The 14,916-nt window shown below is 38.8% G+C and overlaps 1 protein-coding gene across 4 annotated transcripts in view; it reads left to right on the forward strand.

The window, feature by feature from the left end:
• Positions 1-343: 343 nt before the first annotated feature.
• Positions 344-14,916, forward strand: part of gdpd5b (glycerophosphodiester phosphodiesterase domain containing 5b) — a 42,291-nt gene continuing 27,718 nt past the window's right edge. For 2 of the 4 annotated variants that reach the window (XR_015719980.1, XM_087850918.1), the window contains exons 1-2: positions 344-725; positions 14,674-14,847. Coding sequence is in view for 2 of the 4 variants with exons in the window: in XM_087850918.1 (XP_087707044.1) it covers positions 14,731-14,847 (117 nt within the window). In the remaining 2 variants the exon portion in view is untranslated. The remainder of the gene's footprint in view (positions 726-14,673; positions 14,848-14,916) is intronic. The other 2 variants (XR_015719981.1, XM_087850919.1) reach the window with 1 other exon arrangement.

The following is a 14,916-nucleotide window of genomic DNA, read 5'->3' on the forward strand; positions in this document are numbered from 1 at the left end:
TTAGTTATGCAGTTAAGATAACAGATTAAGCTAGTGCTCTTTGGTTTATAAACTACTGTATTTGAGTACTGATGCATTCGTGTCGCCTCGAATTTTCGGTTGAGATCTCAGCTGATGGTAATGAGGGTACCGTTTGACGTCAGAGGTGTTAGTGCTGAAAGGAATTTATTTCGGCGGCATGATGTGTCCAAATTTATCAGAAAACTGGTCACTTTTTTTTCTTTTTGTTTAATTCAAACAAACTGGAGGGTTTGGGGGCTGTGTCTTTTTGATGTGTCATGAACGCGCAGGCCGGGAGTAAAGTCAGCCCGGTGACGCCTCCTCACTGTAACAGAGGGCTGGAGATAAAAGGACCGACACTCACTCCTCCCACTAGTCAGTACATTGAATTACTCTGTCGGTGTAAGTATCCGTACTCACGCAGGGGAGGCTGAGTTAACAGAGAAGAGAGGGGCAAAGAAAAACCCGGACGGAGCGGCTGAAAGATAAAGGAGACAGGAGTTATTTTAGCTAGGACATACACCGGTCACAGCGTCCGCACTCAGCCGGCATTTTTCTCCTTTGTTTTCTTGGTGAAACTTCGGCTCCTCATCCGTTACCGCTGGCACGGAGTGTCCCCGTTTGACTGTTGAGTCGGGGGCTTTTTTTTTTCTTTTTCAACGGAAAAGAAACTTTTTACACGGAACCTTCGAGCTAGCTGAAAACAAATAAAGGCACCCAGAAAGGTGAGTGTATCTATCTTTAACCTGTTTTAGTTTATTTGCAGTTACACACCTCATTAAAATATGTTCCAGAGACTCTTGACCACTAGCCAGCAGTCCCGTAACGTGTCGGCGGTTAAATATGAGGCAAGTCAAGTGTCCTTTTTCACATGCAGAGGTTAGAAGTGCATGCAGTCCATTAGCTATGACCATGTGCATTTACGCATCACTTACGGCATATTGGTGGATACGCCCATGGTGATGTTTTCCCATTGGAGGGGCTCGAATTATACATCAGCTGCACTCTCTTCATTATCTATTGGACAGTAAGGTTCATAATGCAAGTGGAACTAAGGAAGCTGAACACGGGGTCCTCCATCCATATGCCCAATGTGCATTTGCTGATGTGTAGTGGACTGCTGTTAGGTTACCACTTGCATAATTCATGGCACTATTATTATTTTTTCTGTTTGGAGAGGATGATTGCTGTTTGGATTTCCCTGGTGTACTACAAGAATACAAGATTACCCTCTAGATTTGTTTTATGAAGCACTTTATCGGAGGAAGTTTATTCATCTTCAGACTTTGTCCATTGGACAGCATCCATTTGGTCAACTGTTAATAACCTTCGTGGCAGCTTTAACACTTCCCCATCTGCTACTAATTACACTTTAGTAAAAAAAAAACCAACAACAAACTAACACTTTCTGTTCAGAAAGTGTTAACAGATGGTATTTATTTATGTCTCACAGGCATGTAAACTATTACTTTTGAAGGACTTGGAGCTTGGTTAGACAGAGTTTCAGTAAAATCAATGACTGAGACTGAGTAAAGACTTTCAAAGTGACTATGCAAGCTTTTTGGTCTCTTATGGATTAACTGTCTTTGGAGTGGAGTATGCTGATCCTGTATTTTTGAACCTCTACGGGATGGCACAGTGTAGGGGAGCTCCTTTCCTGATGGCAGCCAGAACATTATTTTTTATTTATTTATCTATTACCTTGAGGCAAAGTTATTGCTCCTCTTTCAACTGAGCAAAAGGATTTTAAAGCTATGTGTAAAATTTTAGACATAAATACAATAACCTGTACTGTTGTTTCTTTTAAAATTTTTAAGTATAAAAGGGCAGAGCTGTTTTTTTTTCTTTCTTTTTTATGTTTAAAGTTTATCAAATGCCCCTCACCTGACTGTCTCAGGTTTGTCTGGGCGGGGAAAGATATACTTCTTAATAGGGACGTGAAATTTCACATAAGTCCCAGGTTGTTTTTCTTCTTCTTTACTTACAAAAAATAAATTTATAAGTAAAAAAAAATCAGAGAATGCTTGAAGTCCTTAAATCAAACGTGTGTCTTTCAGTACCTAAGTGCATCAGGGCCCAGCCAACGTGACTGTTAAATCAGCCCCTCCCCAGTAGATGCACATATTCGCTGCATTTAGTTACAGTTGGACAGATTATAAAAGTTTCACTATGAGCTGTGTGCAAAAATGGAGTGATTCACTTTGATTCACACTGGAAGCCATTTGATATGACGTGTTGACCCGAGATCAAAGGAAGCCATATTTGCCGACTTCTAGCAAAATGACCACTGGTCAAGGGAAGTGGGTGGGACCCAAGAAAAGCTCTTTCTTTAACTTCCAGGTGAACAATTAAATTGACTACTAATGAGAACCCAGGATACTGCTGATAGACATATGACTTGGTAGTAGTTGTATCAGTTGGTTACCTAGGCAACCAGAACCTTAAATGTCTGCAAGACACCAGCAGTCAGCTTCATAGCTGTCTGCAATGAGCGACTGGTTTTAATGTGGAAACAGCTTGATGGTTGGCCACTGGTTGGGGTGGGGGAAAAAATCAATACAGCAGCCTATTCTGACATTGTATCAATCCAGATATTGATGTTTTATTAAATATATTTAAATTCTTTAGGAATACTATGAATATCTCATGCAATACCACCTTGGGATGATATTGCAACTTGTTTTGACTAAATGGTTGTCCAGAGATCAAAGTGTTCCTCACAGATAGTCCTGTTGAGAAGGCAATTGCACAGGTTGCCTGATGGGAGGCAATTGCCAACCGGATCCCATTCAGTTGTGGATTTTTAGCAGTCTGAATCTGTCTTATGGCAACATTTATGGTAGGTTTGAGTGTTATATGGAGGAAAATCTAATTTTGCAGCACAAAAAATAAAACCAAAACCAAAACATTTTTTCTGAAGCTGTAAAAGATTTTTATTTTTTCCCCCTTCTTCCTCCTTCATCAATGTCTGTGGTCACCATGTTGCTGTCAGTCGCTTGTCATTGTTCGGTCTTGTGAACCAGAGTCTAGCTTTATTTATGTAGTATACATTTTCCTTATGAACTGAATTTTAACTGCAAATACTTATTCAATTGTTTGATGCTTCAGATGACTGATTAACAATGGATGCCCGTTCTGAAAAGTTGTGTTGGCAGGGTGACATGTTGGGAAATGTTGCTTGTACTTCCTGACCTTGCACTCTGTGATATGTGAAAAATATGCACAGATCATCAACTATGCACCAGTTTGTCTTATATAGTTGTTAGGCTTGTACCTAAATTATTTGAATGTCTGATTTCTAACAGCAGATCTAAAGGCCTGTAGAAACAACAATTTTGCTGGTTGTGGACTGATATTTTATTTCCAGTTTCTCATACAAAAGACATAATATTCTTTATAACAGTCCAATAAGGGGAAAACATTTTATCCATCTTTAATGTGCTTTGGAAATGAGACAATGAACCAAATAATTCATATTAATATATCCAAATGATGGTTTTCCTTTCTCATTTTTCCAACATAAATTATATAAATATATATGACAGCAAATATTCCTACTATTTCCTGGTTTTTATACACAGGGTCTAATTTTAATCCAGTGCCTTACTTTTACAATGAAAGATAAAATAGTCTACTTTACAACTGAAGGTAATCGGTTCAGAAGAACTCGTGACATACTGGGTCTAAGAACAGTGAAGTGTTCATTGCAGTGATTCACTTGTTTACCCTTTTCTTGTGTACACACACACACACACACACACACACACACACACACACACACACACACACACACACACACACACACACACACACACACACAGAGAGAGAGAGTTAGAAATATTTAGAGCTTTTAAAAGAAGCTTTCAAGTTTTATGTGTTGGAGCTCTGCTCTGTGTAAAGTTGCAGTGAAAAGCTAAACACTTTGTCTGTTTGGTTATATTTCCCTGTCAGAAAATATGCCAAATATCATCAGTAGCTGAGATGTAGGATGTATTATCTGAAAGCTCCATATATGAGAGAAGAAACGAAAATGTCATTGGTGCTGTAAAGCTAGAAGGAAACCACATATCAAAGTGTATACTCTGAACTCATAGTACCCATAGGGAAAAATGTTGTCATTCATTTGTTTACTCACTGAAGCTATAGCAAATGTTTAATGCAAATGTAATGGATAACTAAGTGGGATTAGGATTTATATTTAGGGGGGAAAATGAAACACTGTTTGTACAAAGCTGTATGTGATACATCCAGAAGACTATAATTTCCATAGCACTTCATATTGCAACCAATTTTTCCTCACATTTCTGGGTGTTTTCCCCCCATTGTTGAACAGACTTGCTGTCTGTAATGGAGCACATGTTGGTAAACCCAAGGGTGGAATTTGTGCTGGGTTGGAAGTTTGTGAGGTTTTTGCCTGTTGTAGCTTGCTATGGAACTGTAGTTGACTGGTAATAAAAATGTATTTTTTAAAACAAGTTTGAAATGCACAAGCATCACAAGAATCTGTAGTTGTTTCCCTTATATTTAGACATAAACATGGTTTGTACCAGCTCTGGATGGTGACATAGTCACATTACCTATTTAGCAGATTTGCATTTGCAGAAAAGTCAAATCAAGCTTTGATATTTGGAATGCAAGTAGCAACATCCTGTTGTTACACGGACATGTCATGAAGCCACTTCATTAACTATAGCTTTTGATGAATTCTGGTTAAATAAGAGGCTGCTAAAGGGCCCGACAGAAAATTCAGAAAACTTCTGCTTTCCTACGTGTCATCTTATTTCCAGAGAAAATTTCTGTGACTTCTCACCACCGTTAAGCTTTGAACATACACAAGTATGGAAGGATCTGTGTAGGTCTCAATAACGGCTTTCTGTGAATTCTCCAACTTCTTGATGGGACTAACTGTGTTTGCATCCTCCAATTCCCAACAGACAAGAAATTAAGACGAGAACTACTCATCAAGTGAATTTTATCCTGGCCTTCACTCCCAGAGGAAGACTGGGGGCTTTGGTGCACCGTCTTTCCTAGTTTACAAATTGAGCTCTGTTCAAAGCCCAAAACGGCACGTTATTTTATCAGAGCTGAATGTTCCCCTTGAAAAAGACAATTGTAGTTTCTTGACGGAAGTCTGTTTTGTCATGTGCAAGCAAAAACAAAATGTACATTTCTTTTCATATCTTTAGTGCCTCAGGTTATCATCTAATCTAAAATTATCATCTAATCTTATTGGATGAAAACTCAGTTCAGTAGTGTTTTCCATTTATTTCTTGTTGCAAAGTAGTTATGTCACCTATGTTTAATCATCCCAAATTAAAGCAGCTAAATGTTCACCACCATGGCGGCATTGGCTTGCTTGTTCCTGCCTCTCAGCTTCAGATGGCAGTCACAGTGGAGGACAGAGACGGGTGTGATGTCAACACACAGATGGTGGAGAAGGGCCCCGTGCAGACTTACAGATGGCACCTTGATACCACATTGTAGTCCAACTACTTTTTTTTTTCTTTTCCTGCTTCCCTGTGGAAAAACACAGTGACTGAAGAGGTCTGAGTGAACTAAGCTAACTAAGGTCTATATCACTAACTAAGGTCTGTACCACCAAACAAGAGTATTATCTCTGCATGGCATGGACATCCTTGTCAGCTGTTTATGTTCCAGGTCACGGTATCAGTTCTGAAACCTTTAAAGTGGTGATACTGCAAGCTGAATAATATTATAAATTGTTAAGAAAAAAAGAAAGCCTAAAAGAAATATTCCCAGGCTGAAAAGTGCTCGTCACAACTGGATGTCTGTTGCCTTTGGCTCCTTTCTCACAGTACATTTTGCAGATGCAGTAAATGGACTATTACCTTATCACTAGGCATTAGAGGAGAGTTATTCAAGAATAACTTTATATATTTTCCTTTTTCATTACTAGGCTCACGGGTCATTTTAATGAATTAATGTTATCTTTGAAAGCTGAAACATTCTATTTAATGGAAGCTTCTACATGCTGGGCACAGAACCTTAAAGCCTGGCTTTCATTCATTATCGAAGCTTTGATTAAATCCAGATGAAAGTGAGACTGTAAAGCTGCTTATAAGTCACTCTGCTTCATATAAGATGGGATCCAGATGTCATACACTGCAAGCAAACTTTGACAAAAGAAACAACACACTCTTGTTCTTTTCCTTTGCCTTTCCCAAAGCATCCTTTATAGTTCTGCAGTTTTGTTGCTGCTTTCTTTCCTTTTTTAAAACACACAATCTGTGTTTTTGTAGAGATGTTTTTACCTACTTGTTCTTTTCTTGTTCTCTTTTTGAGCCACCATAATGCTGACACTTTTCTTCAAGTGTAAAGCCACTTTAGTCTAGCTTACATGTTCTCGTTCTCCTCAAGATGGAATATAGTCACTTTAGCTATTCTCTGACTCATTTAGCATACCATCATTATGTTACCATTACACTGAGCCATGCTTTGTTTTTTACTTATTGGTAGATTTTAGCATGCTAATATGTTAAACTGAGATGGGGAATGTGGTAGATGGTACATCTACTTGATAGTTGTTAAAAGCATTTCAGCACTTTTACATTTGCCACATGAAACCACAATATTTAACTTTGAAGTTTGGAGTTCTTGTGAATTTTTGTGTGCGTATCCTGGACACAGTCATAAAACTCCATCCTCATAGCTCTTCAGAGCTTGACACTGTTCTGTGGTATTGACCTCCTATTCTGGATGTTCCTCCTCATCCTCAAGACATCTGAAATCACATACTGTCCTAAGGTTGATGCGAAAGCACAGTGCATGTATACATTAAGGAGACAGGAGTCGTGTGATCTTTATTTTAACGTGGTAATTATCCAAACCCACAAACAATCAGCTGCCTAACCAGTTGCAAGGCAGATGAGAGGACGGTACTGTCACATCACAACAGGAAGGAGTTCAAATCCTACAAGGTTGACTGAGATGTTTCTTTTCGATATTTGGTTCTTTCAAAGTGTGGATAAAAACGGGTGTTTAGGTGGCGTGCTTTCCATATATATTCTACTATTAGGTCACCTTTAGGCCATGTAGGACGCTTCATACTGCAGCTAAAGCCCACTCCTTATTCTTACGTTTTAAAAAAAAATGGAACGTTACTTGACCCGTTTACTGATGCATCACTTGACCCACTTAACACCTTGTTTTGCCCGCCCTGAATTAAGTGGGGAGATTTTTCTCTGTGCTTGTGCTCCCTTGTTTTGCTCAAATAATGTAATGACAATAATGTCGCTTCCTCTTTCCGCTTTCAGTGTTCTAATTAAGAGACACTGATGGACTGTGATTAAATCAATTATTTTTCATCTGATTATTGCTGACCTATATTTTTGCAGATTGATGAGCTGTCAGTTTGAAGAGCACTGCATTGTCTGAATGTTTTTGCACCCCACCCCCCACTGGCTCTACTAATTCTTCTATTTGCTGCTGAAATGATTGAAATGCATCCCTTCTTTCAATACGTCCTCTATCTGACTTTCAGCCAAAGTAATACTCCGAATTAGCTCAGCTCTGGAGCTGGTCTTTTAAATCTCAGGCTTTATTACAGAAAAATGCTGTGTTGTCTTCATCTGTTAAACTCAGTTGGACAACAGTGAAAAATAATCATTGGCCATTCATTCCAATCACGAAGGAATATGTCGCTCACAGGAGCTCAGTGAATTCCAGCATGATGCTGTGATAGGAGGCCACCACAAGTCCAGTTGTGAAATTTTCCCTCTACTCAGTCAACTGTTGGTGGCATAACAAAATGGAAGGAACTGGGAACAACAGCAAGTCATAAGAAGAGTTGCAGATGTTATAGTTGCAAAGTGTAGGCCCACACCATATTAAACCCTATGGATTAAGAAAAGAGACTTAAGTTCATATGCGTGTAAAGGGCAATAAGTGTACCTAAGCGCCTGCAACTTCACATTGCATATCATTATTACTAATCATTAGGGGTGGGGGAAAAAATCGATACTGTGTAGTATCGTGATATTTTGTTTGCTAATAATGTATCGATACAGGGACAGCAGAAATCGATATTTTGTTACAAAAAAGTTTTTGTGGAATGGACTTCAGAGCATGTTGATCAGCTCCTTTTTCTGAGCAAGAATCCTGACATTCCTTCACTGTCCAAATGTGTTTAACTTTTTTTTAGCAGCAATAAACATGACAGTTTACTTATTTTAATTTAAGACATGTTTTATTTTAATTAAGTTTAAAACTTTTTATTTAATGTAAAATTATATTTTGTTTTAATTTACTTTCAAATTCTTCAGTTGCTGAAGGGGCTGCATAGTTTTCATAAATTGCATAGTTCAGAATAGCTATAATTGTACCAGATGGTTGCATTCAGTTAAGTTGGACTAGACTGTAATACAAACCGTTCAGTTTGTCAACAATAAAACTGACTGAAATGAGAGACTGAGTGCGAGACTTTGATATTAGATAAAATGAATATTGATAAAGTTTACCTTTATGTACAGAATCTGAATATCGCAAAATATTTTTAAAAATTGCAATAATATCGTATCGTGCGTTAAGTATTGTGATAATATCGTATCGTAGGATGTATGGTGATTCCCACCTCTACTAATCACCAAATGTTACTGACAGTATCTCTGGTCAGCGCATTAATTTTTGCTTTCACCTTGACAACAAACTCTCAGACTGTCGTGCTGTTTAACATGTCCTGTTTAACTGCTATACGATTATAATGCATTTTCCAAAGTCCTCCTAATTCTATTCACCTAATTTAATAATTCTGTCTTTTTCAAAATTGGGGTACATTAATGGCAAATTATGACTTGTTCAAAATGTTGGTCATGAGCAGGAAAAACCTCAAAGACCCTTTATTTGAGCTTTGTTTGTACTGTTTTCTTCTTTTCTCAGGCCAGAATGTTCTGGCGTCAGCGACTCTCTGCTCATGTGTTGAATATGCAGCTTTGCTTTTGTTTTTTGTTTCTTCATCTTTATATCATAAGCTTGAGAGCACTAGGAGAGCGTGAACACTGAAGCATGTTACTGAATATGCAACAGCCATAGGCCTTTGCTTATAGGTGAAACTGCATTAATTCTCATGAATACATGAAGGAATAGGCTTGAGGTCACCATGTCAAATGACCTTTCGTGTCCCAGCTGAAATGAGATCTGCTTCCTTTTTTTTTTTTTTATGATTTAGTATGTTTGCCCACAATTACTAAATGATACCAAGTAAATACATTCACCAGCTATTGGTGAACCTTCTGTCACACTACACACGTGTTTTTATCTTAAGGAGTGCTAAGGATGAAAAGTACTTGTAAATCATTACTAAAGTGTAACTGTTGTTCTTAGCCAAGTGCTGTTATTGTCTTACTAATGCATGTTGTGCAGTCTTAATTAATATCTTTATACATTAATCACAATGTACCAGAATCTGTTGGTTGGAGTTATTTTCCCCTTGCAGTTGGTTTACATACTCATGGGCATAAACACAGAAATTAAACAGTCAGTCAACTGGCCTGTTCTAACATGTCTCCAGATTTTTGGTTTCCCAGGAAACTCACCAGCCTCTTTCTCACGGTAATAGGAATTTGCCGTGCGTGCACGTGCGCGTCTTTTCAGATGTCACATAACCTGGCTGATCTTTACATTAGGCAATTTAAGACTTGCAGAGGTTTCAATGCAGTGTAATGCAGGAAACTATTTGGCTTTATTATATTGTTTCTACTTTAATCATTATTTTTATTATTAATAAATATATAAATGTGAACAACATTGCACTGTTAACCTGTGAATCAGATGTGGTAAACACTGGAATCTTGTGATGCAGGTCTGTCATTAAAGTGCACAGGAAGTCATGGGTTTTTTTTAACAGTAAGCAGCAATAATGATTTGTTTATATTAAACACAAGAAAAGGAGGGTGTCAGAAATGTTGTGTGAAGCGCAATTGATCTTCCGTGGCCTAAATAAAAGACCTCTAGAATGAACTAGCTTTAACAGCTTTGATGTCAGTGCTCTCCCTTTGCTCGTTATAATAGGCTTTATCACCCATTAGCAAAGTCTCCATGGAGCTCAGTTACTAGGTATCTATTGCACATCTCAATAAGCATGTCAGAGTATTGGAACATGACATGCAGCTGCAGTTTTTGCATTGTCAGAACTTCCTGGACCTCCTCTTGTTTCATTATGTATGTAACCCTTGGGTCATCTACTGAAAAGTTTGAGTGAGCATTTTTCTCTGCATTCTCAGCAGGTCCATCCTCACTAGTTATCTTGTTTTGTTTTCTGGTCTTGATTACTTTGCAGCAGATGTGTAGAGGCAACCCCCCCCCCCCCTTTTTTTTTTTTTTGTTTTTGTTTTTGTGAAGTATCTTTTTAAGAATATATTATTCACAATTAGCAGGTTTGCGTTTGGTCGTGCAGTTCTCTGCTGCTTGGTCTCTTTCAGTTCCCTGACCAAAGGAAGACGATGTTTTCTGCTGGGAAACTGCTGAAGCATTTCCTCCCCTGCTGACTGTTTTCTCTGGGTGTACTTCTGATTGGAGGAAATGAGGCAGCAGAAAAGAAGATGGTAAAAGCTGTTTAGGGGTTTTTCCATGAACCCCTCTCATGTTCTCCTCCTCTCCACACAAGTTCAGACACCTTGTGACAGACCGTAATGGCAGGAAGTCTGCTTCTCGTGTGACGAAAGCTTTGAGCACTTGTTGACTTTGCTGCCTAATCTGTTTGAGTCCAGAATGAGGCCATTTAGGTGACAGGATCTGAAAAGTTGCTCTATTCTTCTGATGTGTTGCTAAATATGCAGAAAGCTCAGTTTTTCTTACTGTGCAATTTTTGAAAGATTTTAATCAAAGTTTCAGTTTTTGTGGCTCGGTTGTTGTGTCTGTGACTCAGTGAGTCACTGTGACAGAGCAGCCCACACTGCTTATGGTGGTTACATTTCCACACCTACTGTGGTCAGAGGTGTCACATCCATGTTGGCAAAATATGATAGTGTAGCTCCAGTCTTGGCTGAACATGTATTCAGTCTGTGGTGAACATCACGACTCGTGTTGTAATTAACTAGGCTTCACTAATTCATTGCGTCTTATTTAAGAATTGTGTCCACTGGGCTGTATTTGGCTGATGAGTTTTTGCTAAGACATTATGCTGATAAAGGGATTATTGGAAGAGCATTTCTTTCTTTTATTCAGGCTTGAGGAGATGAGCGATGGGGGTATTTAACCCCGAAGTGAAAAATGCTTAAGCCTTCCATTTTAAGGTGACAAATCTGTGCTCTCGGTGCTGCTCATCAAATAGGTGGAATTATAAAGGCCCGTTTGATGTTTATCTCAACTAAAGTAGTTATGGCGTGTAATATTCTTTTGACTTTGAGAGTACAAGTGGATGTAACACTTTCATGAATGGAAGCTTTTAGGGGGTAAACAAGTTATGACATCAGCCTTTCCTGTAACAACATGGAGGTGTTTCTGTGGCAACCGGTTGGAACATTATGTCAACAAAGAGATGGCATGACAGTGCTGAAAGTGTTTGTTAGTTTGCCTTTGTGATCACACCAAACTTTGCTGTGTCAGCTTCACATTTGTTTTCCTGTCTTAAAGGCTTGGTCGACAAGCCCAAACATAAATCCATATTTGTTTTTTGTTCCAGTGTCGGCAGCAGTAATGTGAAAAGCAACTCTTTTCAGAATCCCGAAATGTTTGACTTCTGTTCGTTTAAAAAAATATTAATTAAAATCATTTGTTTGTTTTGAGTCTTTGGTGCTTGAACTGTGTAATTCCACTAACTGAACTGAAACTCCAAACCGCTGTGGGTTTTTGTTACAATCCCCAGCTGACATTTTGAAGATGTCAAAAGTGTGTGCGTGTGTTTTCCTCACTGAAGAGCTGAGCTGAATTTTGATTTTGATGCCTTTTTTGTCATTTTGACCAATCTACACTGTGCCTGATTTCAGCTAAAGCTGCTTACTACTGCAATTTTTCCACATCAACTTTAGAAAGTGTTTGGGCAGTGAGTTGAGGCATGTGAGAGGTTCCTTTCTCATGTGTATCACACAATGGGACATAATCCAATTTGCATTCTCTCTCACTACTAGAAATACTGTGGTTTAACAAAAACATGCAGGAGGTGGGACACATGAGATTCACTCATATGACCTACGCTATTTCTGCTTATGAGATTGTACTCATAAGCTTGTAGGTTAAAGACTGTTTAATGTCAGACTTTTTTTCCCACATGACTCTCTACTGATTAATGTCTTTTTTTTTTTTTGTTAAGGAAAAAAAATAGGGCTGCATGTTTCAAAACTGTTTATCAATTAGGACCCTTTTGTTTGTTTATAAACAGACTTGATGTGTCGTGCCAGTAAAAGAACCTGAGACATTTTTTAGTTTCATTTCAATGTGTTTGTGCATTTGTGCGCACACACAGAACGACGCAGAGTAGCAAGTGGTCAAGTGAAGATTGTGTGAGGGTCCACGAAGAAGCCAAACGTCTTACGTTAAGGCCACATTATCTGTATGTACACCCCTCCAGAGTCTGGCCAGAATAGCAAGTATTCTGTCTGGCTCTCTGTTACTGCTGCACCCCTGATGACGACACATTGGCTTTAATGTGCAGGCAGGTGGCAATTCACTTTCTTTTTTTCTTTTTTTTTAATGTCATGATCAAACATGTCAGACTCTTTGCTGGCTCAAAATGAGGATTTTTATGCCATTAGTGTTTTGGCAGATTTGTAGATATTTTTCCGTAATTATACTCCTAATCATGTCCTTACAAGGCTCTGATCTCTTTCAACTTGGAGGACATGGTTTGAGAAGAACTGTCACTTATAATGGCCATGGCAGCATGAAATAGTGCTCAGTCTGACCAAGGCCTAAATCCCTTAGGCTGCTTTGCAGCAGTCAGGCTGGCTACAAAGTAGTTTGATGTTGGCCAATATACTGGTGCAGTATAAGGTGATTAATGAACACACCTGTGCATTGTGTTGGGACACAAGAAGTGAGTCTTTGTAATCATGTGATCTCTATGCCTGGTTTTATTTTAGAGCAATAATTTTATATCAGTCACTGAGTAATTATATTAACTGTGCAAGTATCAGTGAATTGATATTCATTTCTTCAACACAGTACAAGCAATGAATTTGACAAGTACAGATCTTCAGACAGTAGATAACCTTTAGCATGACTAACTGTCCTGTAAGAGTACAGATTTTTTTTCTTATGAAAAAATGTTTGGCTTGTTAATATATAATACTTATACAAAAGGCTTGTAAACAAAGCTGCTGCATTGGAGAAGTTACATTTAACACTTTTCATTTTAACCCACAAATCATTTATAACACACTGACTGACCGTCTTTGCGGTCCTGCTGGGGTGAGCTAGATTCATTATTGCCTGGGTCTAGCCCACCCTTTTCAGAGCAGTTTCACTAATAACAGGAAACGTGGCCCATGCTGTAGATGCTAATGAGCAGCTGTCCAGAGACTGAGACAGCCTGATTACAGCAGGAAGAGTGCAGAATTACTCTGAAACATCAGATGCAAGTACGCTACACACTAGCAACCGCTGCAAGGAAAAAGGAATATAACTGGCTAGAAGCAAGTCTGCATCTCGCTGTAGCCTCTTATTCATGTTTGTTTGCCTCTCATCGACACGGCTTGTTCACCCTGCCATTATGTATGCATCATTTGCTGCTTTGAAAACACAAAGTTGCACTTTCAACCCCAGATTTGGTTGATGTGTGTTTTGCAGCTGCAGCACAACAGGCTCCATCGTGTCCCTGGAGAGTGAGGTAAACTTGTGATAACAGTCCGCACCGCTGTAATATCATTATTGTTATTATAGCTGATTACAAAGTCTTGGTGCTGAATCAGCAGCAGGCTCATTGGTGAGGATTACTCATAACTCTAGTTATTCACACATAACACAGACTAGTCTTGCCTACCATGTTTACTAAAACGACATCAGACAAGGATGAATCAAGACTTTTTTTTTCTTCTGAAGTATAATGTGCCTTGCTACTCCACCATGGTTTGTAGCCTTATTAATAGTGAGTGCTGGCAGTGTAAGACTTTCAGATAAGGTGCCAAATGATGCAGAGACCCCCTGTTTTTATAGCACATTATAAAAAAATAAAGTGGTAGTGAGGACAATCATGTTGCTTTACCTGGAGGTTTAGTTGACATTTTGACCTTTTTAAAGTTTCCCAGAGGTTGAAAGGTTTTTTCTAAAATGTCACAGTTGTATTATTACACGTACACTTGTTGGTATTGCTTTTGCATTTCCTCATATTGGCCTGATTAATGAGAGAAGTGGTGCCTGCACGCTGCCTTGTACCAGACCTTTTATAAGTGGGTGATATATTCATGTTCTTGGTCATGTACTTGAATGTGATGTTCAATAGATAATTACCTTACCAATGTTCTTTGCCATGTTTTTTCTTTGATCATATTGATGAAAAGCTGCCAGCAGTCCCAGTTGTCATTGGAAACATGCACAAGGTCTTAATTTGAAGCTGTGCTTTTTATCAGGACGAGCTTTTCAAGGCAGCATGTGTTTTCTATTAAAGTGCCAGACATGTTACTCCATTTGTTCCATGGATTGTCAAACACAGCCTTTGTGGTTTCAACAATTTGTTGCTACGTTGTTTGCTTCAATATTAACGCTGTTTGTAATTTCTCACAGGATCCTTCGCAGCCAGTGGGATGTTAGAGCTCTGGAAGCCGGACTGACTGAAGGAGCATGGTGAAACACCAACCCCTCCAAGTCTATGAGCGCCAGCTTTGTTTGTCATGCATCACTGGGATCTATGGTTGCAGATGGAAACGCTATCAACGCTCCCATGATGACACCACCAAGGTGAGAGGCCCCTTATTAAACAATGCAGAAACCTTACCATTTCTGTACAGTACATATTGCTATCCATGA

This window comes from Neolamprologus brichardi, chromosome 14, assembly GCF_056152115.1.
Source record: "Neolamprologus brichardi isolate AB-2024 chromosome 14, ASM5615211v1, whole genome shotgun sequence".
In the NCBI taxonomy this organism is placed as follows: domain Eukaryota; kingdom Metazoa; phylum Chordata; class Actinopteri; order Cichliformes; family Cichlidae; genus Neolamprologus; species Neolamprologus brichardi.